Source organism: Ischnura elegans, chromosome 6 (assembly GCF_921293095.1).
Source record: "Ischnura elegans chromosome 6, ioIscEleg1.1, whole genome shotgun sequence".
Lineage (NCBI taxonomy): Eukaryota > Metazoa > Arthropoda > Insecta > Odonata > Coenagrionidae > Ischnura > Ischnura elegans.
Window position 1 is genome coordinate 48,130,703 of NC_060251.1, and position 23,900 is coordinate 48,154,602.

Here is a 23,900-nt window from a genome sequence, read left to right on the forward strand (position 1 = left end):
GAACTAATGTTTCAGTATTTGCTTAAGAAATATTTGTAGTCTTTTCAGATCCATCGCAATGATTGAATGTAATTAAGCAAAATATTTCCTTTTCTGTTTTCTACAGCTGTCGAGAACAGCATATAAAGTCAGTATTCTCCACAAATTAGACTGCATGTGAAGATATGATTGCAATTTTTTTGATCGGCGTATTTCATTTTTTCGTTCCTCACAAGGGAATAAGTTTTACACATCCTCGTCCGAGGATTTTATCTTCATCTTAGTAGGATAAATCTCATCGGAGAATTCAGCTCATTAAATTGATAGTAAGTATGCATTATTATTTTTTCTGCTTGTTTTTCAGAAAATAAATCGTTTATCCCTTTATTTTTATACTATTAGTAACTGACCACGTGAAAATGGTAAAGTAAGGGTTGAAAGTGCGTTAATGCATGGAGGCATTTTATGACATAGGTGACTAAATTATTTAATAGTATAATAATAAGTTTAATGATGCTGAAGGACATTCAATGGGCTTAAGTTAAAAAGATACAGCTTTTATGTAGCAATTAACGCGTTAAAAAAATAAATTTTCAAGGTATTTCTGTCATTTTTCATGGTATCTGTTGACTTTAATGCGTAAATTGTAGAATAATTACCATTGCATATTTTTAAGTACGAATATTTGAGGGGGTTTGAAGAATATTTTTTTGTACCACTTATAAATCCGTTACCAGTAAATTTCATGCCCTTCGACCCAGATATCTCCGTGAATATCATTTTCCGCGTTTGCGGGCAAAATATTTGGTTGCCAAGGATCGGTACATTCCCTTTAGTTTATTTTAATGCCCCCATATCTCTGCGTCACGCCTGCGTTCCTTTGAGTAAATGGGTGGTATATTGACTGTGACACATTTCAGCGTTATGCAAATCCATGTCACAGGAAAAGGTAATCTATCTTCGCTCCTTGAATTGGGTCTGTCTGCGAAAAGATGAGTGTGCCAAAACATATACCTAAATAATTTGTATGCGTCACAATTTTCCCTTACATCAGGTTTGCTTCCGCATGACTCCCGTATGATACGTGCAGACTGAAATTGATGTATCAATTTAGGGCAAGAGTATTTCAAGAGTAATAAGAGGTAGTTTTAATAGTAATTACTAGAGGAACACGTTATAATTTGCAATATCAAATCCTGGTGGTCCTTGGAAGGACGAAAGTACATTCACAATGGCAAACTTTTGCGAAATATTGACGTGGGTTGTGTTATACGAGGACGATAAAAGAATGTGACGGTTAAAATTGGGTTTAGAGGAAAATGGAGAAGATGAAAACTAAGCAGAGGAAGTGGAACGACTAAGTGCAAGCCATGTAGGGGAAAGGACGAGAGGAGATGCCATGTGTATAATCAAGTGCTAAAAATTAGCGGGAAGGTTAAGCTGTATATAGTATTAAAAGGCAAAATGTTAGCAAAGCGATGAAAATAAAGAAAAGAATAGGTTAATGGAAAGAATGAAAGGGAATAGGCCTCACTGTGAGTCAAATAAGGATACAAATGACGGAACTGCTTCGTTTTCTTCCACGTACTTATTCTCTTGTACAACCTGTTACAACCTCTTTGGTACAAATGACCTCCGGAGGTTGAAGCATGTTGTACCAAAAAATTAAAACCGTGGAAGAAAACGAAGTCATTTTGTCATTTGTGAACTTAAACTTCCACAAAGTTGGGCCGGACACTATTGAAAGTATTTGAATAGGGATATTCAATGGAGGTTAGGCAGTGGGAACCAAACCCTAGGGCGGGCTCGCGGGGATACACTCCTGGGGCAGGGACTGTAAGCGCTAACTTTCCTCCTCTGCACCCAAAAGGGGAAGGACGGGAAGGAACAAGGAAGGAGGCGCCGCCGCGATGAGAGCCCGACGACACCTCCGGGGAGGGGATAGGGAAGGAAGGGAAGGGGCGAGGAATCCCGCACCGTCACAAAGGCGGGCGGGCCCTACTATAAGCGAAACCAAGCATACGCAATTAATATACTAACGACCTTGGAGGATTATTCTATGAGGAAGAATAATCCAACGATCAAATCGTTTGATAGGAGGATAGGCAGGAGTGAAGCTTAATATGTACATGTAAACCTTAGGAACGCCCTTAATTATGATATGCTTCAGAGAATATGTATGAAAGTTTGGCCTTGTCCTTCAAACACTTTTTTTGATAATTTTCTCGGATCTGATACATGACTCGTTCGCTCTCTTAACTAGGTTTTACGGAATCCTCCCCTTTCAACAATTCTTTCCCCGGTGCATTGACATCAGTGGATTTGCTCGCTAAATGTTTCTCGTATTCTGCATCAATCAAATTTAAAACTTATTACTACGCCATTTTCTCGTTTCTTTTTGTTGTCCTTTAATTATCGCATGGTAACTTGTCGGTTGCTAAATATCATAACTATTTTTCCTGTAAATATGGTGTACGCAAATTAGAATGGTATTGCCGTTGAACATTAACAGCTATTGCCCACAGATCGTACGTATGAGCAGTGCTTACGAAGAACTGAATATTTTTTGAGAATCAAGAGAGGATAAGGTCGGTCAGGATTGAATCCATCAGCCAAGTGGAGACAGTTAAACTTTGAACGCAATAAGAATCAGCGATTATTGATATTTCGCGAGGGGGGTCATCAAATTGACTACGCAGGAAACAAATTCAAATATCGTTTGCCATTTTTCAGTTTAATTCTTATGCGGATGCAATTGAAAACCAGTACGCTTTGAAAAGTCTACACTTGAAAATATTTCTCTTTCGCCAGCAGCACTGCTTTTGTATTTCCACTTCAGTTGTCACGAATAATATTGGTACCTTTCTGTGATTTACAGCAGCAAAATATTATCTATGAGCTGCTGTCGTAGCCGTCAACATCGAAGAGTACCTACATTCAGCCATAAAAGATAAGGGGCGTGCGACATTTCTTGCATCTCCTGCTCTCCTATCCATTCATCCTGATCCATCCATCTAGGGAGATAATTGGAGTGAAAAGTGATGTCAAGGCCTCTTCGAGAGGGCTGAAACTTTTGCAATCATAGTTTTGAATTACGAAAATGTTGCTGAAAACGAAAGGATTACGTTTTGTACGTAATTTGTTTCTCCTTCATATAGGTGATTGCAGTGTTAAATATTCACATCAAATCCACTTCAACGATCCATGCCTTATTATTAGCTGACTACAGAGGTAATCAAACTTCAAGGAAGCTTTTGTAGAGGAAGCTCAGCTTGTAGTGATTTAATTTCGAGGAATACAGTATTGAACCTAAAATGTTTATCTAACACAAAATATTAACAGTATTGACACATGAGTCTTGATTTTAATGACCTTGGTAAGAATTGGAAAATATCAGCGCAACTACACCGATAATAGGGACGTGTAATGGCTTCATGTTTCGGCTAAAAATTTAATTTCTAAAACTTCATATAGTGATAACTATTTTAGTGGTAACGTTACAGTGGATAAGCATATGATAGAGGGTTGATTACAGATTTTTTTCAGCAGTAGCAGAAAACCAATAACGTCATTAATTACATCGACGCGGGAAGAATTACCTGCTTATTTTTCACGTAGAAATTCCAGAATCGTTACAATGGTTTGAGAAACGTGGAAATTAATTTTTAAAGGATTCAATTTTTTCATACTTGTAGATATCCCATTTTTTTCCATGATACGGTCCCGATTTACGGTAGGTTATTCATTATAAGCACCTGCAAATTTCCATTTTACAGTGTATTTTTTTATTCCTCCCGTGGTCTTTCACGTGTCAATCACACTCTTGTGTCCTAGCCTGGAAGAGAGTCTCTTTGTTTGGAGAGAATGTTAACTCCATTTTCTAAATGCAGTCATTTCTTTAAGAAATATTAGATAAATCTTTAATTGGATTCAAAGACTTTTTTGTAGCTCTCGTATCTTAGTTCATACAAAATATTTGGAAACCTCATAGAAATGGGATTAGAATGAGATGATTCAGAATTTTTATCCGCTCTCTATTTTTAACCGAGAGAATCTGAACCCAACAGAAGTAACGTATACGTTGCGGGATAAAAAGGTGACTTCTATCACCTGGACAATTACATATTATGAGTTTTATTTATCGATGAAATACAATTTCCGTTGTAGGTCTAAAATACAATTCTCGAAAATGGTGTACAATTAAAAGTTTAACAATGCATGCAGGTCGTTTTCCCCACCATAGTTAGGTAGTTGATTTTATTCTTTAAGGCCAAAATCCTATGACCTCGAGGTGAAACATATGAATTAAGCCATTTATTTACTAAATCGTAAAATAAACCACCAAATTGAGTTTCTATAGAGCTAAAACTATTGCACCTCTTCATTATATACAGTAGTATTATTTATCTGTATTTCTACCATACCATCACACTAAATGTAAATAAAATTCAGAAGTGGGGATTCCCGGTCTTCGTGACCGAAATGCTAAGTGAGTGTGAATGCTGAAGCACGTGAAATTTAAGTTCATATATAGGTGAAGAAGTTTGACTCTTGAAGATACAATAGCGCAAGGAGAGAGAGATCCTTAGAGACTGGGGTCACCAATATACGGTTATTTCTATTTTCTTAAAGGTGTTGTATATTTTAAAAATACTCTTATTTTTATTCAAATTGGGCGTTTAAATATTTTTGTGTCTATTCAATCGAAGCTAGAAGCATGGACGTGTGGAAGGGCTCTATATAAGCAATGATAGCACTTCGTGACGTCCGAATTTAAAATTGTGTAAGTTACGAATTGCTAATAATTATATTCTATCATTATTTGCTTTATATTTAAATTGTATAAGTTACAAATAGCTAATAATTATATTCTATCATTATTTGCTTTATATTGAAATTGTAGAAGTTACAAATTGCTAATAAATATATTCTATCATTATTTGCTTTATATTGAAATTGTAGAAGTTACAAATTGCTAGTAATTATATTCTATCATTATTTGCTTTATATTTAAATTATGGAAGTTACGAATTGCTAATAATTATGTTCTATCATTATTTACTTTACATATATGAAAAACTAGAGAACCTCTACGGATTCGGAATGTAACTCGAGAAAATTTAAGATTCGTTCCACCCTCTAGTTTTTCCCGATTTCTTGAAAGGATAGGCATTTGGACCGGTATCGAAAGGGCAAGGAGAGTGATAAATCCTGCCCGAATAATACCCAGTGCTCCCCTCTTTATTGGGTCGATTAAAGGGGAAGCTACCGAATGTATCCTTTGCTCTTGTCGGGCATCCCCCCACCCCCACCTGCACCAGCGCCGACAAGCGGGGATTTGGTGCACTCAGTTCATTGGCGCGGAAGGGAGGTTGCACCACCAGTGTGTCGCTGTGAGGGTTTTTATAGATAGGGGAGGAAGATCAACGCTTTTTATTTCGTCGAGGCAACGGAGACAAGCGCTCGGCTCTGACGAGAGCGATCCGTAAAGCGGGGACACATAAAAGTGCAGCAAGTCGAGAGAGATAACAACGCGAGAATTGAGGTCTTTGAATAGTCAACCACCTCCTTTCTCTCTCCGCTGCCTTTTATTTCTCTATTTTCATAGTCATCCTTCAAATGGGGTTAGGAAAATGGCGGGTCTCTGGTTGCAGCAAGTAAGTCCTCGGCTTACGAACATTCGATTTAGGAACTTTCAGGGATAATAAATAATGACTTAATAATAAATCGACTTTATTGGACGAGGTTGGGACTAGAAAGTTCCGTTTTCCATCTAACCCATCGTCATGAATTAAAAATTTGCGGATGAATACATTGCAATGTTATTCTGAAGTTAAAATTAAATGCAGTGAACTTATAGCAAAAGAGACTAGGAGACGTGCTTTAAAAAACAACGAAAAAAATTGAAAGTGAGCAAAGTTGCAATTACCAAGTGTAAAAATATGTGAAAGTTGTAAAAAAACGTAAGAAAACCCTAAAGAAATTAACTTTCGTCCTTATTGGAAAAAAACAAACGCAGGAAAACACCCACAAAAGCAGGAGAGCGTGAAAAACCTGCGAAAACTTATTGAGAAAGAGTTAATGTAGACATGTATGTATACAATTACAAGCAAATGTCGCGCAGCACCTGAAAAGGGAAGAAAATTAGATAAATCAGTTGGAGATGAGTATTAAATATTTCCTGGAGAAGTTTTGTGTGTAGTGTCGTTTTGTAGGAGGCGAGTGTTGAAGATTTACGTAGCGTTAAGTCAATGTTGTTTCAATCGTGGCATGCAGTCTCAATGAATGATTCATTGAATGACGAATTGAGATACGAACTTACTTGACCAATCAAAAAATTCAAATTTGACCAAAATTTTAAATTTCCGGCATTTGGAATTAGCCGATGCGACTCACGTTGAGGCTTGAAGATCGCACTTCGGGCCCAACGTACGAGACATATTCCTTGCAGCGTTGGCCATATTACAGTATTGAAAAGTTATTTTCCTTCGGAAGTCCGCTTTCGAAAATGTTTCAAGCCGCAAAAAAGCATTAGTATCTAGAGTATGCTAGAGTATCCCGAAACTATTGACCAACAGTGAATCGCGTATTACTTTGAGTATTCACTATGATTATTCTAATAATGCTGATATTTTCGTGAGCCGACTAGTTACTATTGGTCTTAAACCAATTACCGTACCCTTCAGGGGAAGCAGGAATGGCTAGTGAAACGATAAGAAAATGTTCGGAGGGAAACGAAAATACGAGGCCTACGTACGCCGCGGAAGCCTACGTTCTAACACTAAGGAGTTTAGTTGCGACCCGGGACGAAATTTTACTCCCGGGAACGAAAATAAATTAATTGAAACTTTGCTGCTCATAGCTTCGATCCGAGTAATTGAGTGGAAGGGGATAATAGAGAACAGTTTCGACCCATTACGTGCGACATACGTGTATAGAGGTTAAAATAATTAGCTTAAAACTCGAATGGCCATTTTTGAGTTCACCGTTCTCCTGTTAGTGGTAAAAATATGAGTGCCCCATGCAACAAATGGTGGTAGGCCGAGCCTCTACTTCATTCAACCATACGTTATTCTCGGTGTGAGAGTCGAAAATAAACCGTTCGATGGTGAACCACGTGCGAAGCATTATCTGCGTTTCGTTTGTCCCAGAGTTTTACTTTAGTTTTGACCCGAAGTAGTTTTGACTCCGATTTCGTTTCAACACTGAATTTAGTTGTCCCGGTTTAAATCCATTTCGTTTCGATTCTGCATTTCACTCGTGGTAATGGAACTATTGAAATTTTACTGGTTTTGACTTAAGCTTAGTTTCGATTACCATCCCTGGTTAAGAGAATGGTAAGGTTATTTATGGGTCAATTATCTGTGAACGGTAAATTTGCAAGAAAAGGCAGTATTGGAACTGGAAGTCAATCGGCCTTCATCTCGCACACAGCGCGCTCAAAGATATAATAACATGAGACAAATACGCTACAGCCGTATTAAGTATCTGAAAAAAAAATATTTCGGAGAGATTTGAACCACCGAAATCATAACAATTCTGGAGAGAATCCCCTGCTTTACCACTAGACCAACTCACTCACTGTTTCCATTAGGGTTCCATTTCCAGATTTGATAAGTCATGCAAGGGAATCAACCAGTCTTCTGGTGCCACAAAATGAAACTGAGTTTCCACACGTATCGGGATTGATTACGGTGATATTGCGGCAGATATTTTATGTAGATGTTACTTTCACTACCTCTCCTAAAAAAATTTGAACATTAATTGCAAGAAATTATATTCCGACGGATCGGCCAATTTACGAGAGAATTAAATTAAAGTTCTGAAGTTGGATTTATTATCAAGCATGAGCTGCCCAGTTTTTTTGTGGTATTAAACACTACACATATCCCTCATACATATCCTTTTAATGATGTTGTAACAAAAATATTGTGGGAGCTGGGAATCTTGTTTTTTTCCTCCTACTAATGAAATAGAATACCGAAACTTAATTTCCAAACTGCAGCAGCGCCGACGAAAGTGGATTGCAAAACTTTTGAATCCGACTTTACCTGGGATTAAAGGGATGATTGATTGACTGGTTTCCTAAGCGTTTGTTATATTATGCAGAAAATCTGTCAGGCAGAAGTTTGCGAAAGGAAACATCTGGAAAATTAGCGGTTTGAAAGGATTTCAATGGGCAACGTGTCGTAAGCATTAAAAACAGCTGACCGCTGAATTTTTTTACGCAATTCTCCGATTTTGGTCTAATACAACTTTTCGTACCTTGGAGAAAGCCTAAAAATTCTGAAACCGTGCGCAAAAGTTCCGCTTGACTCGCGGACTCGAGTAGCAAACTCAAGAGAATTTGAGTGTGGGGGAGAAGGGAGTCTGCCGTGGGTTAGGGTTCAATTTGGACGCGGGAGGCAAAAAAATGGACCTTCGAAGGCTGGGCAATTTCCGACCTCGCTCGTAAGACCGGAGAAGTTTCCCAGCGTGTCCCTAGCATGCATTCGAATATGGGACCACTTTTCGGCTCGTTTGGGCCCGACCTCCATGCTCCAGCCGTATAGCTCCCGTCTGCTTTCGTTCATTCCATGCGTCGTCTCCTTATCGGTAGTTTTGGAAAAGTTCCACGCGCCAAAACCAGTCCACCCCGTAACTGTTCAAAACACACGGTGTCTCGGAACACGAATTTAAGACTATCCCAACTTATCCCGGAGACGCTTGGTGGAAATCCCCGTTCGTTTCCTTTCATTTTTAAGACATTCCCGTCACTACACCCAGAGTGTAGAATATTCTGGGAGAATTTTCACTATTTGTTAAAGTAGAGGAAAGACTTTTTCATTATTTTCACTTTTGAACTTTTAGATTGGAATTGGATTTTAGTCAATTCGGCGTCAGAAAACTTTTCTTAGCCTCACCGAAAATTGTATTTATTTCTTCACGATCCAAATTTTGTATGCGTTAGTGTGTAAATAATTTTTGTTGAATTTGTGTGGCTAAATGAAAACGCTATTTATTTATTTTCACAAAATGTTTTCTCACATTTTATTTTTAACTCAAAAATCCCTTCAACTAAAATACTTATAAAGTATTTGATATATATAGTGTAACTTTTTTATCCATTGAAAATACCTGAGAATTTATTGGCCGATTCGAAACATGTAAAGAGACTTATAAATAGAATTGTGAGTGGTCAATTATCCATTCGTTTATGGAGCGCCTGTTTATTCAAGTTCATGCAATGTCGGCTTAAGGAAAGCTGGTGTGTTGCATATATTATTGACATTATTAAGCATCGCCACACATCATCGGCAACAACGGCGCTCTTGATCCACTTTCCCATTCGAAATATCAGCGATATTAATTCAATTTATTAATTTAGGTCATTACAGAAAAGTTAATAACGCATAATTCTACCAGAATCATCACAGGAAACTCGGTAGTTACGGTAAAATCAATTAAGAAAATACCCATTTGGTTCATTTTCAGTAGCCCTATTATCTCAGTGTATTTCATTTTGGGTTCGACTTAAATTTTAATTAGTATTTATTTCCTGGGCATTTGTTTCCTTCCATTTTGTATTTAAATAGGGGTAGCGATTAAGCGGTCTCTCATATTATAAACAATCGTATTTTCAAAGAAAAATACTAATGATTTCAATACTGCCTTTTTTCATCTGATGTCTTTGTACCGGTACAGTTTTTTGCCGAAATTTTCCCAGCGGAATAATTTTGAAATGTACTTTCAATTACTGTTCCTAAATCATAATCCCTTAAACCGCGCACGTGACTGTTCGATTTGGGGTCAGTAAAAAACGAGTGACTATTTTAGATGAACCATAATGAGTGCAGACTCATGGTGCTTTATTTAACTGTATATATGTTGCTGATGACAATATAATGGCAGGAGAGATTTTCTGTGATGTTTACCTAGGTATATTACCTGTTCACCATTGTACGTGAAGATTGATGTTTTCCGGGTGAGAATCACTTGTCTGGCAGCTAATAAAGTCACAGAATGATATTTTTTTGATGTCTTGAAAGCAAGGTTAGAGCTTTCGCCATCATTTTACGTTTGAAAAATTGATAAACGAACTTTTTATGATACATATACTTCATAAAATTTGTTATTTTTTCTGGCGAAATAATACATTCATGCTTCACGTATTGATATTTTGATTTGTAAAGTTCCATGATTAATTATTTAGTAATTTTTAACACAATTCATATTTCGACGTTTTTAAATTGTATTTACTATTATTGAAGTATCAGTGCAATTTATTCACCTTCATTTACTCTGAAATGTCTCAAAAACTCGAAAATCGATTTTACACCAAGACGACGAAAAATATCGCTCTATGCACGTTCAGGCTTAATAAACACAGTCGATAATACGTGTATGCTTCGGGTACAGCGGTGACTGCGGTTATGGGGACTCCAAGCAGCCTCCAAATTGGTCAGCTCCCATTTCTGTTCGGCCACCTGTGAAGCAGCACGCCTGATGAGTTTGCACGGACCCTAACGAGGTAATGAAGGCAGCCAGGCACCTTGTCATGGCCATCCCTGTCTCGAGTTTCCCATTGTGAGCCTCGCTCACGGAAAGTCACGTTCTAGAACGAGGACCCTGATCAACGGAGTGGCTGAAGGACCACATGCAAGTTAGAGGAGGCCAAATTCCTGATTCAGTCGATTGGAAAGCATATGATTTGTAGTTTAATCATATTCGTGGAGAGAGTCTATTCTTTTTATTTTAATTATGATATTTTACAATCTCTCTAGCTGAATGAAAAGATAGTGTCTTCAAACAAAAAACTCTAAGCTATTTTCCATTTTCTTTACTTTTCACCAGCAGATGAGCTCGTCTATCTAAACCTATTAGTACCTATTATGAAATTCAGGCGTTTAATTTGAAACTAGCGCTTATTTCTCTCCTAATAGAACGCCATTCAGCTTTGCTCGCATGTTTTTGGATGCTTAAGTATTGATTATGACAGCCTGCATTGCATTATTGATTATTTAACTTAAAATTATCAGCCAATATTTCGTTTTGTATCAAGCCGTAGGCCTTTGAGATTTGATTTGATGATTGCACCTTTTTCCCAAAATAAATGACGCTGAGGAAGGAAAGTTAGTAGTGTACAGAATAAGCTCAGCTCGTAACCTGATAATATTATTCACATGGTCTACTTCCGTAAAACCTATTAAATGATGTCGAAGTAATGTTATGTTTGACGCTCGAATATCATTCGCCTTTTAGTGATTTGGGACCATTGTCTGTTGATTTTTTCAGCATGTGAAAAATTGGTGGCTAAAGGAAATAAGGGCATCTAACAAAGGCACTGTACCACAAAATATTATTATATCTATTTAACGGATAGTATCTTGCGTGATTCTTACGTAATTATTCCCCCTGAAGCTAAATCTCCACAAATTTATGCTTATATTTCTACGTGTTTGTTTTCACCGGAGAAGCAAGTGATGGTCAATACTCCAGTTGCCTATAAGAGGTGTGTGCAGAAAATAGCGGGAATTTTAAAAAGCATGGAAGTTATAGAGTTGGTCCTATTTTCAAAAGTTTTTATCTTATATTTATACGAGTCTATTCCCCTGAGTTATTACAGCATTTTCATCTTTGCTCATTGCTTACTTTACGCATATTAACTGCTAAGGCTAGACGTGTTTTTACAAGCTCGGCGATTTCTTTCGTGCTTCATCCTGATTTTTTTGGCCAAAAGCAATACTTTAACAATGCTCCAGCCTCCATATTCGCCAGACATGGCTCCCTTTGACTATTTCCTAATTCATAAAATAAAGGTGGCTGTAAAGGGACGACTCACAAGCATAGATAAGTGTAAAACAAATCGCAGGCAGAGGTGATGGCTACCCCAATGATCGAGTTTGACGACGGCTTCGAGGATTAAAAGAGGCGCCAGCAAAAGTTCGCAAAACCTAATGAGGAAAATTTTAGTGATAATAATATTGCCGCCGACGAATAAATAATTTTTGCTATAGTTCCGGTTATTTTTTAAGTTTCCTCTAACCACACAAATAAACCAAGGATGAAGCTCACCATGAAAAATATTTGAATTAGCCGGTATCCGAACTCGGATCTTCCAACTGGTCAGGTGTGTTAGCCAGTCTTACCACAAATGCATTTTCTCAGAAAAGTTCGGGATTGGTTTCAGCAAACTAGGTGTTTACGTTACAAGTCCACACTGGCATAAGTGGCGGGGTCGTGCTTACTAAGCCATTGTCGCAGTGACAAATCCTACCGCCGCACCTTCGTACCACATATTTCGTTTAATCGCCCCTATATGAGAGCAATTTTGCGTTATTTTTATAATCTTTCCTCTGAATATAGAATTTAACGAAAAAGAATTCATAAAACCATTTTATTTTCCATGTTTTTATTCTAGGCCGATGTCCCATGTTGGCGTGGCATAGAGGTGCAGTGGCATGAGGATGGTGCTGCTTCTCCGTCGTGGTGGCGTGGCGGGTGCGGTGGTTCGTGGTATGGCGGGTGGCGTGGTGCGTGGCGGGCCGCGCCTCCTCTCTCGCCTGCTGCTGATCGCCTGCTCCGCCTCCCTTCTCTCCCTCCTCTTCATCGGACGATGCGGACTCAAACAGGGCATCGACGACGACAATGCTGAGGACGCCGCCTCCGCACCACCACCAGCACCCGGTGAGTTCAGGAATGCCACTAAAATCAACACAATCATTTGACGACGATTGCTTAGCCTTCATGCATGTGCTTACAGTTCAAGCAGACTATTAATGCATCAAGAAATAAAATAAAAATAAAAAATATTTTTAAAAACAGATTAAAATGTACTAAAAGTAAAAAATAAGCTTTTCATCACTGAGAGAATGAAGTGTGAGTGCTGATAATGTTTAGTGGAAATAAGTGTAGAGAAGCCTGATGAGTGGGTTAGGATTGACGCCCACTATATTCTTGGAGTATAAAAAAGTATTTTTTACTTTACAGCACATTTTACACGCTAGGGTACTATAAGAAAAAGCATGTTTTTAAATCATTTTAATTTTACTTTCTGTGTTTTGATTTGATTGTAACTGAGAATTTAAATGAATTTGAGCCATTTTAATATTATTAATAATACAAGGCAACCAATACTTCCTCACATAAAGTGCGAAATTTTCAGGCATGAAGCGAAGGAAGATACATAAATTTAACTTGGAAATAACATTCAAAAATATAGGGAATACAATTGAATTTTCCAGAATTCGAAACTGTAATCTTCTGCCGGCTAGACAAATGTATTAATCTTTGCGCTTGATGACACCTGCTATTTTCTAAAGGATGACATCAATAATGCTTACCTGAAGCTGAGCAAATAATTCTAATGTTAACTGTCGAAAAAGGCTCCTCATAATGCCACTGAAAACCAAGGAAGAGTGTAAGATTTAATTTTCATCTGGTTCTGATTTATACTGAACATTCCAAGACGATCGGACAATGAAAATTGCTTTAAAAATCTTTCGCAATATTATGTACTTCGATGAAACAAACAAACAGACGAAGCAAGTTAAAAAAAAGCGTGTAAAAAACTCTGGATCATCGTCTTCATAAGATGATCGTCCAACTATCTAGGGAGGGGAAATCTTTTTTTGCTTGTGATAGCCCGCGTTGTCTAAATGACGGCGTTGAATTATTAATTTAACTCCCTCTACTCCCTAATCCGGAGGTTAGGCGTAAAAGTCACTGACTAACGAGCCCGGCTCCATAAGTTTCTCGCGAAGATGAATAAAAACTTCATCCACACTCTTCCCATTTATTCCATTGAGATAAACATTCCTTTTTTATCCTTCGTGTTGCAGCCTTATTATTGGTGTATTGCAGCCATTCATTTTTCCTTTGTCCAATCTAGTTCCTTCAATTCTCTAATGTTCTCCTTTTTTGTATCTTTTTATCCACACAAAGCAGCTGAATTCCTCATTTATATAAAATTGGTACGATTAATTTGGAAATTCCAGTTTCCGATAGAAAAAAACATAAAACAGTTCGTTGATGGGTTTATTTGATGGAATTTTCCCCCTGTTTGGAATGGAAGAACTTAAATATATTCCTTACTTGTGATACAAATGCGTCATTATAATGGGGTCATCTATTGACTGGCGATGCGTGAAAAATTTTGGTTGTGAATGGATTCCAGTAAACGTACCGCGCTGAAATAACCACGAGTTACGTCTTTAATCTCCATATTTTGATTTGGAACTACCAATTATTCCTAGCGCACTGATTGGCAAAGCTATGTCGTGGATACTTAGGTTTTTGGTCAATGTACTTGACCGCTTAAGGCAGTGAAAATGCAATGTTTTAACAGTCTCTTCACCCTGGCTCTATTCCTTGATTTCATTTTCCTCAATAATTCTGCTTAAAGCTTGTTACTCCTGAATATGTTACATAAAGCAACGTGTCCTCACTACGTGATTCACTTACTTGTCAATGCACAGCACAAGCTACTATAGATACGGCCATATAAATCTCAGAATATATTCTTTATGCCGTGTACAGTTGCATTAAGAAAGGATTTTTGCGAGTGAAAATTTGAAGGGTGGTTTTCACCCCATCTATATAAGATTATGGATTACCATAAGAATAGCATTAGATTCTGTGAGGATCTTTTCTCCTTTGCTCTTTTAAATTATTTATTCCACAACCACCGGAGTGGGAGGCATCCGTCATTCGAATAGATGTCCCAAGTGGTTGGCTGCAATTTCCTCGGTTAATATGACAATGATTGGGTCTGCTCCTCACAAGTGGAATGATAGTCATCGATATCGTCAATTTTAAGGCCAGCAGCGTCTTAAGAACATAATGCAGAGGCGAAGATATCTGGAACTCAATGTAATGGATGTTTTGGGTAGTACGATTGATGGCAAAATTTTATATCCTTGGTATTTGTTGAAGCAGTACAAAGGAGTGAAAATTTCAAAAATAAAAAAAAATGAAAATATGTGATAGGGAAAGGAAAAGTGATTAATAATTCAGAACAAGAGTGTCAGGATATTTTCCTTGATGCATGATATTAGTAATAATATGCTTTATGTATGAAATGTAGCTATTAGATAGGTGGTCGGATAATTGTGGTTGTAACTTAATCTCTATTAACACAAAACCACTGATTTAATAACGCCTGGTAATAATAATCTGGTATATTTTAGTCTTACTTGCCCGTTGAATTTCAATGAGTACCTGTCGCTACCCTATCCGATATCCCAGGTCATTTCTCTCTCTATATATATATATGCCAACCTGCATTCATGCATTCTTCATGGTTAATAGTATATCCGCTTTCCCTTGTCAACCAAAGTCAATCTTGATTTAAGTCAAAGTTAATAAATCATGGTCAACTATTTATTAACTCTTATTGTTTCCTTTCCTCACCTACCTTGTCATAGAACCTAGGTTCACACTCACCATGAAATTAATGCGATGAAATATTAAAACAGAACATCATTGATACATTATGATAAGTCACTTATGATATTGTATCAATGTTTCCTTTTGTCAGTTTTATTTTTCACCTTGTGTTTTCCGTCCAGGTGGATATATAGAGTCATTGGCGGACCCAGGAGCGGACCACGCTGCGGGAGGTCTGAGGGCCGAGGTGGGACGGCTCAACGCACAGGTGAGGGCGCTAAAGGGCCAGCTATTGAGGGCCAAGAGGTGGAGGAATAGGCCACAAGACGCAGGGCCCTCGGAACCTCGCAACTCGAGAGAAGGCACCAACGGAGACGAGTCTCTGCTGTCCAGGCACCCAGCCTCACTCTCCGATCCACGTAAGTGTACTTGTGGGTGGCCAATACGAGTTTTTTTATGGAAAGCATAAGACATTGGAAAGCTCTAATTATTTCACGTGTGAATTTCTTATTAATTCACAATGAGGAATTCATTATATTTAGTTTCCCATTGCATTTTTTACCATTAATAAGCTCAAAAATACTGACGTAAGTTTTAAAAGTTTGATATTAAACCGCTGAATAAAAAATCTTGATTTTAACGATATTTTTCGGGAAATATTGGTGCTTTTTCTTGATATAATGAACTGTATTTGCCCTTTCAATTTTCTGACATATTCATCTTCATTCCCTTCCACCTTTCCATATTCCCTTTCATGATTGCTGCACGTTTAATTTAAGACTAACTTTTATTTTAATTTAAATTTTTTTTCTCAAACCTTTTGATTTTCAAAAACATTTCATTGCGAAAGTTTAACTGAAAGGTTAAATGGCAGCAGATACGCAGGTATGTTTCACAAAAGAAATAACTACTGAATTTACTCATGGTTTAAAATTTAATCGTTAATAAAATTATTTTAATCCAAGTAAAATAATCTTATTACCAAGTCAATTTCGTTGAAGATCTAAAACTAATATCGTATTTAGGGCTATCTTCCTACACAGGGATATTCATTGCATTATGGTCCGTCTTAAACATCTCCTCTACATTTCTAGCTTGGATGATCAATGGCAGCGGCGACCCTGGGGAAGGTCCGGCCCCAGAAATTGAATGCGAGTCTGGCGCAGCGGAAGCCGCGAGGAAGTCAGAGGCGTGGCCCGGCTCGGCAGCATGGGCCCAGGGGAGCGAGTACGAAGTCATTCCCTTCACGCACTTCTCACTGAGCCGCCTGCACCCTCCGGAGCTGGGGATGGGCCGACGGGTTGTTGAGAAACCTCTGGGATTCCGCCGAAAGGACCTGATAGATGCGGCCCTTGCAGCCTTACATATCCTCAACACGTCCCCGTCTCTACACCACCTCTCTCTTGAAGACTTCCTGGAAGGAGCCTACCGGACGGAACCAACCTCCGGCACGCATTACGAGCTGTTCTTCAGGGTCGCGAGGGGTCCTTCTCCACCGCCTATCGCCAGGGTCACGCTGCTAAGGCCCTTCGCGCCCCTCAGGCCAGCTGGTCCGGCCGAGGTGAGGCCCCCGAGGCCCGTGGTCAACGTAGTGTTGCCCCTTCCATCAAAGTGCCCGCAGTCGGTGTTCGAGGCTTTCATGGACAAGTTCGCGAGGATAGCGATTAGGAACGACCGAAAGGTGACGCTGACGGTTGCGCACTTTGGCGGTGGCGGAGCGGGTCTGGCAGCAGCGAGGAGGGTCATGGTGAGAGTGTCCAAGGATACGAGGTTCCGGGGCCTCAGGCTGCTAGCCCTGAACACGACAACATCCAGGGCTGCGGCTCTACACGCGGCGGTCGAAGCGTGCTGCACTCAACAGGGCAACGGAGGACACCAGCCCCAGCAAGAAAACTCGGTGGCTCACCAGGGTAAGTTTTTTTATAAGTATGGCTCTACTGAATATACATGCCTTTTTAAATTTTTATTAATCTCAGAACACATCGTGTGAATTCCAACGGAAACAGGATACACGGTATATTGTACCATAGTAATGTCGGTGTATGGACGTATTTCTCTTGAAAAACACGCGAGTGTTGAAACCGTTTGGACTGTACGAATAGAACATGGCTGTAGTAATGCAAGAACCTTATTCTATTGCTTTTGCAACGAACTCGAGGCTCTTTAATGTTATCTTGCAAAGAATTGAAGATATATTTACAAAAAATTCAACCGTGAAGATTATGAATTTCATTATTGGAAGGATGAAAAACTATTTGGTATTATTCCAATTTTTAATGAATATACATCCACATGTATTTCGAATTTTAATCAATGTGATCAGGTTACTTTGGACACCTTCCAATATTAATTTGAACGCCAGCAAATATATAAATTGTTCACCTGATAATTCTCATGGGAAATTGAAACCTCATCCATTTGAAATTCATTCCATAGCAATGGAAATATTTGCCTTTCTTCATCAACTCCATAATACAGTACCTATTTTTATAGTTTTAATAAATGATCTCCGCAGCATTTAACATTTTACATTAAGCATTTAACGCAGCAACAATTTCCATATTGATGTTTATACATAACTCGAGATATAAGTTAATATTTGTCGTAGAATTTCGTTTAAAAATTCTAAATGCTGCTCAAAAGACAAACAATTCAATTCTTAGTTTATATTTCTTGAGAAATGAACAAAATTTTATTTCGAAAATTGACTCTATAAACAATTGTATGACCGCTGTCCCTTACCACTGAGAGGGGTTATAAAAGACGAAGGGTCCGGGTACCTGCTCCCGGATTCGGAGGGTTAATCCTAAACCCCGAAGCGTTGGGTCCCGAGACAAAGGCGACCTAAACCCATGACCGTCCTGAAAGGGGGAGAGCTAGAAAACGTATATATACGGGTTTCGTTTTCTTGACCGGGAAAATCTCACACGTACATATACGCCCGTGGTCTCCCGGGTCAGGAAACGTCCACACGTATATATACGTGTACGGTAGGGAAAAGGTTAATGATGAGAAGTAATCAAGATTGAAGATATTTTTCAAATCCTCCTTTATTCTCGTCTGCTTAAACTCATGTTATAGAATTCATACATTAGGACTGATAAGTCACAGCCATCCTTGGGTCCATATTTCATTTTAGTTCGTTGAATTTCCTGTAATTCGCTGGTAAAAATCATGCTGTTTCAGCACTTCTCCCACTCAACCGATCCTTTTCGGGACTTTTTACTTAGTGAAAACTGATAGTAGCACCTTGAATTTTGAGGTATAATTATAGTAGTCTCTCTCAAGGATAAACTTGGCCCATAACTTCAAAAATTTAGTTAAAAATTAATCTCAATATTTGATCCTATGTACACGCTTTATGTGCGAGGTGAAGGCAAATTCTGGCGAAGGTGAATTCTGGTCTCATGATCGTTAAGTAAATTTTAAATGAATTATATGTCACGAAAATGACAAAATACGACGATCGATCAATATGTTGTGAGCGATACGTATTTATAAGAGAATATATCCTTCTTTCTGCAGTGACAGATCCCTTGCTGTTCCTGACGGACGTTGACGCGGTGTTCAGCGCACGATTCTTGGACAGGTGTCGCTGGCACGCGTCTCCCGGCCGCAAGGTGTACTACCCGATAGCCTTCGGCCTCTTCAACCCTCGCGTGGTGTACTCGCTGCAGGGAAGGGCGGTGCCTCCTGAGGCCGACAGGCTACTCGTCTCCCGAGATACGGGGTCGTGGCGAGACTCACTCTTCTCCCTATCCTGCCAACACAGGTGAGAGATAAATACATGGCGCTTAGTCACACTTTGGTTAACTAGGTGAAAGCAGGTGTCACCGGCATGACTTGGTGTTATTTGCTATGAATGAGAATGAAAATTTGGGATTTCGTAAATAAATATAATTTAATTTAAGTAGACCGGGACCAGCCACGGGTAAAACTGCAAAGTCACCCGGAATGCATAGATTGTGCAAAAATTTCACACAGTCAGACACGCCTGGTCATGGCGATCCTGGTTAAGGCGTTCCTGGTCAAGGCGAATAATATTTTTCTTTGTAGAGTTTTCGTACACACACATGTTTTTTTACCAACCATGGTTTCGACGGAGAACGCCCCCATCAGATACAAAAAAGAAGTAACAAACAAATAAGTGTAAAGAGGTAAGACTTGATGCATTGAAAGTGGCATTCTATAGTGGAAAGAGCATTAAAAATGTTCTATCGCGTACAATTTCTTTATTTTGCGATAACGTCAAGGCATGTTTCAATCTGTTGATTTATTGGGACCATTTTTTTGACGATACACCATTCAAGTAATGTGACTCATGCTTAGAAAAGGAATGTGGCCTAAATTTGAAAGGATGGGAATCTCTGTCAGACCAAAGATTGAAAAATATAATAAACCTTTTAGATAAATTCAAGAGCAGTGTCTTTTCTAACGAAGTTAGCCATACCGTACGGACGCCAACATACTACGGAAGATCAGATCATATAAATAAAATAAGAGAGAGAGAGAGAGAATGTAGAACAGACCGATTCAGTGTGTCCTTTTTTCCACGATCAATAAGACATTATAACGGCAGCGTTATAACTCATAAATAGATTATATGACTTGTAGTACAGCCTATTAAGTTAAGTAAAACTTTATCTTTGTTTCTGAATTGTATTATTATTTCTAACAGCAGATGGTAGCATAATTTTTTTGGATGCGTGACGGTTTTTGGACCGTGTGGTGTGCATGTGGAAGTCCAATTGCATGCTTGTGATTTATCACCCCCTGCCAAACACCCTTGAGGTGGCTTACAGGATTTTTTGTAGATGTGGAATTTAGAGGGCAAATAATGACTGAAAAACGTTGAATATTGCATAGTTTGTCGAAACCTAGGTTGTTTAATGATATAATTCTGTGGACCTCACAAACCTTTCTGTCATGATACCTTTTACACAGTTCCGCATGATTTCCAAAATACTTGAAGTATGCACAATTTTATTGATATTAATTTATATTTAATTTTTCACAACGGTATTGTTCCAAATTATTTATTTCTCTCTTTATGTTCCTCAATAATTTACATTGTTTTCCACTTCTGGTTGAATTGCGATATGTGGTGGAACTCTGTACCATGAAACATATCACAGATATACAAATATTGTGTGTATCACAATTTTTTTTATTTCGGTTTCGACAGTGTACACTATGTACTTTTCAAAGACCTTTAACACAATCACTTGCACAAACAAAAGCTACAACATACAAAATAGTAACAACACTTAGTGGTCATATACTACCATATTGTGATATATTATCTTAAAACTAGCAGCGGGTAAATAGTATTTTATTAGTTTTAGCAGGGTGTTCCAGGCCTCTGAGATTGGCACAGTGTACAGTGTCGAAATATAGATCGGACTAATAAACAAAATGCTGAACATACAATATTTGAGTACATTATTTTATTCCTAAAGGGTATATCCTAAATAAAATTACTACATTATGCATTCATTCGTGGACAGATCCGACTTCCTCCGAGAGAGCGAGACTGAAGATGGAGGTCCCGCCGAAGACGTGACCCTCTACCGCAGACACGTCAAATCCTCTAGAGTCCGCGTCATCCGTTCCACGGACCCCGGTCTCTTCTTGTTATGGCGCCGACGCCCTTGCCCATCGGCTCCTCCAAACGCCACCCCCGCCCACATTGAAAGGCTGAGGGCCTGCCGGAGGGCCCGGGCCCTAACCGAAGGCTCCCACGCCCAGCTGGGACTCCTTGCATTCAGGGATGGCGATGAACCCGACGGATCTGTCGCCGCGGAATTCCCGCGGACCACGGACCCACCGCCCGCGAGGAAAGAAACCCAGCCGCCGCCGGCCGCGGTGAACGCGTCATCGGGTCATCGAGGACCGGCGGTGGCGTCTCCGGTGGTCGCCGAGAGGATGACGGTGGTCGTGGCGGAGGAAGTCGGTGGGTTGGTGGAGGCTGGTGTGGAGGACAAAGTGGGTGCGACCAAGGAGGAGACGAGGAGATGAGAGCGGGGGGAGGAGGTAGGGGAGGAGCCGGGAGATGGCGGGGCCGATCACCGGTGAGAAAAGACTGAGGCCTCCCCTTCCTTGCCCATGCGTTGATGTCTCTTCCGTCTAGTGTCCTCGCGCTGGTTGGTGTTATTGTGGGTGAGTACATTAAATGCTTACGGACCATTCTTTCCGAACACGGAAGGCGGGTAAAAGATTAATGCACTGTACCCCTTAGCCCAACACCACCCAGTCGAAACGGAAGCGTTCGGGGAAGTCTGCTAGAATCGTTGTGGGAGTGTTATAAGAGCGTTGAGCGGAATGTGAACGTTCCCCGGCAAGCTCCCACACTTCTGGAGCACTCAGCGGTGGTCAACACTTCGTTTACTAGACGCTCCCTCGACAATCCCGGGTTAAAACGCTCCCCGAGTACTTCCCGACTCTTAATACCTCGGCTTACCTGGCTTTTCCTCGTCACTCCCAGGTTGAAACTCTCCAGGAACCTTCCCCAAGCACTTCCAGACTCTCGACACTTCGGCTTACCTGACGCTCCTCGATACTCCCGGGCTGACACGCTCCCGGGACGCTCGCTGGACGCTCCACAAACACTCCGGTGGGAGTGAACCAAACGCTCTCCGTTATCTCCCCGGTTTCTTTATGTGTAACTCGTTTCTGAACGCTTTCCTCTCACTCCCGTGAATAGTATGGGCCAATATTGGCCATGGAATTTCCTCAAAGGATTGCTAATTTGTAATTTATGAAGTATGATGGACAGGGTAAAATACAGTTGAAGATGCATCAGAGAGTATTCACAAACCCAGGTAAAACGGGAGCGTCGATGAAGTGTTGCGGTAGTGGAAGTAGCGGTTGAGTGTTGTGGGAGTATTTTAAATGATGACACGGTAGCACACTAAAAGCAGCTCGTTTGGGTTCCTGTACGGATTTACATAGTGCAATTTATGGTTGTAAAGTGGATGAACGTGCCGTCGTAGATTTTCTGAGTCCCACTGCCACTAGAGAGAGTCCGGCCCCCTTTAAGCCTTTCTGTCCGCAGGAGCGTCTGCCTCATCACCAGACTCAGCGGCGGACGCCCAGTTTCGGAAATTTGCAAACTGCGGTTGTGCTCAAACCGTAGTTAGCAGATCTTAGCCATTTGAGTTTTCCTGGATATCACACAATTACTTTTACCACTTTTTTTACAGAGCGCTCTGTAAAAAAGAAGTGGTATAAGTAATTTTGTGATATCCAGAAAAACTTATAATGGAATACCACAAAGTTAATCAAGAGTTAGTGAATTTCCTTAGACATTTGGACAGTGTGTTTGTGTGTACGTTGGACTCCATTTGCCCCATTTTTGTCTCGATTCGTAGCTTTTTGTGGATTTTACGTTTTGGCGCCGAATTTTGGGAGGTTGCATATTCTTAGGTGTAGTAATGCTGCAACCGGGATATTTTGCCAAGTTGCGAGGATCAACCTTTGTGCCCACTTTCCGGAGGCGCAGTGTTGTACGTCATCAGTGGCGCCTTCCAGTCGTGCCCAAAGATTTTCCCTTTTTCCCCTCAGTGCAGCCGAACCATTTGAGGTAGCAAAATGAAGTTTTGCGGGAGTGGTAATGTGGTGGTTGGCCATCGGTTGAAATAATTAGGAGTTAATTGTGTAAGTGGTTTTTGAGTTTCCAACCACGTGGCCCGCGACCGCAGCTTCCACTTCCCTCGCTGCATTCCCGCCCCCACTACGGTTGAACCGGCACGGCGCGCAGTCGTATGCCCAGCGGGGACGGAAGAGACATGTGCACTCGTCATCCCGATCCAAGAATACAATTTGTACCATTATGTGTGTTTTAATATGTTGTGTGTAATAATTTCTATTTTTTAAATAAAATATTTGTTAACATTTTATGTACTCCATTTCAAATACCTCCCTTAACGCTATATTTGCTTCACTCTGTTCGGAGTTCTTCCTGAAAATCCTATTAACTCACCTCAAAACACTCCCCGGCAGCTCCCGAGATGTGGCGACCACTCCCTCGCCTGAACTGTACGCTCGTTGGAGGGCGTCGGATTTTCCCCCGACACCCCACCTCAGACCGGTGTGGACACTTCCCTATCGCCTCCGAAACGCTCCCTAAGACGCTCTCATAGTGCCACACACACATTAATCTAACGATATCATCGTTGGATTATTCTTCCTCATAGAATAATCCTCCAAGGTCGTTAGAACATTAATTGCTTATGCTTGGTTTCGCTAATAGTAGGGCCCTCTTCGCTTCTATAGCGTTGAGATGTCGTTCCCTCGTCCCGTCCCTTCCTTCCCTTTCCTTTCCCAGAGGCGTCGACGGGCTCCTATCGCGGCGGCGCCTCTATCCTTTTTCCTTCCTTTCCTTCCCCTCCCCGGGTGTCTGGGCGTATAAGCCACGGGCTTGGTTCCCGGCCCCGGTGTGTTGTATCCTCCAAGGGCTCCCCTGAGCCCTCACACGTTGTGCCACAATCTGCTCCCCAGACACTTCCGCGACACCTCCTAAACGCTCCCGCAGCACTCAACCGCTACTTCCAGTA

At 40.2% G+C, this 23,900-nt stretch overlaps 1 protein-coding gene across 2 annotated transcripts in view; it reads left to right on the forward strand.

Moving 5' to 3' along the window:
* The window catches only part of LOC124160613 (chondroitin sulfate N-acetylgalactosaminyltransferase 2-like), a 321,481-nt gene that overhangs the window by 4,155 nt on the left and 293,426 nt on the right, over positions 1–23,900 (forward strand). For both annotated transcript variants that reach the window (XM_046536509.1, XM_046536510.1), the window contains exons 2-6: positions 12,380–12,645; positions 15,528–15,764; positions 16,440–17,255; positions 18,871–19,117; positions 20,853–21,504. In XM_046536509.1, the coding sequence (XP_046392465.1) occupies positions 12,420–12,645; positions 15,528–15,764; positions 16,440–17,255; positions 18,871–19,117; positions 20,853–21,363 (2,037 nt within the window). In that variant the 5' untranslated portion in view covers positions 12,380–12,419 and the 3' untranslated portion in view covers positions 21,364–21,504. The remainder of the gene's footprint in view (positions 1–12,379; positions 12,646–15,527; positions 15,765–16,439; positions 17,256–18,870; positions 19,118–20,852; positions 21,505–23,900) is intronic.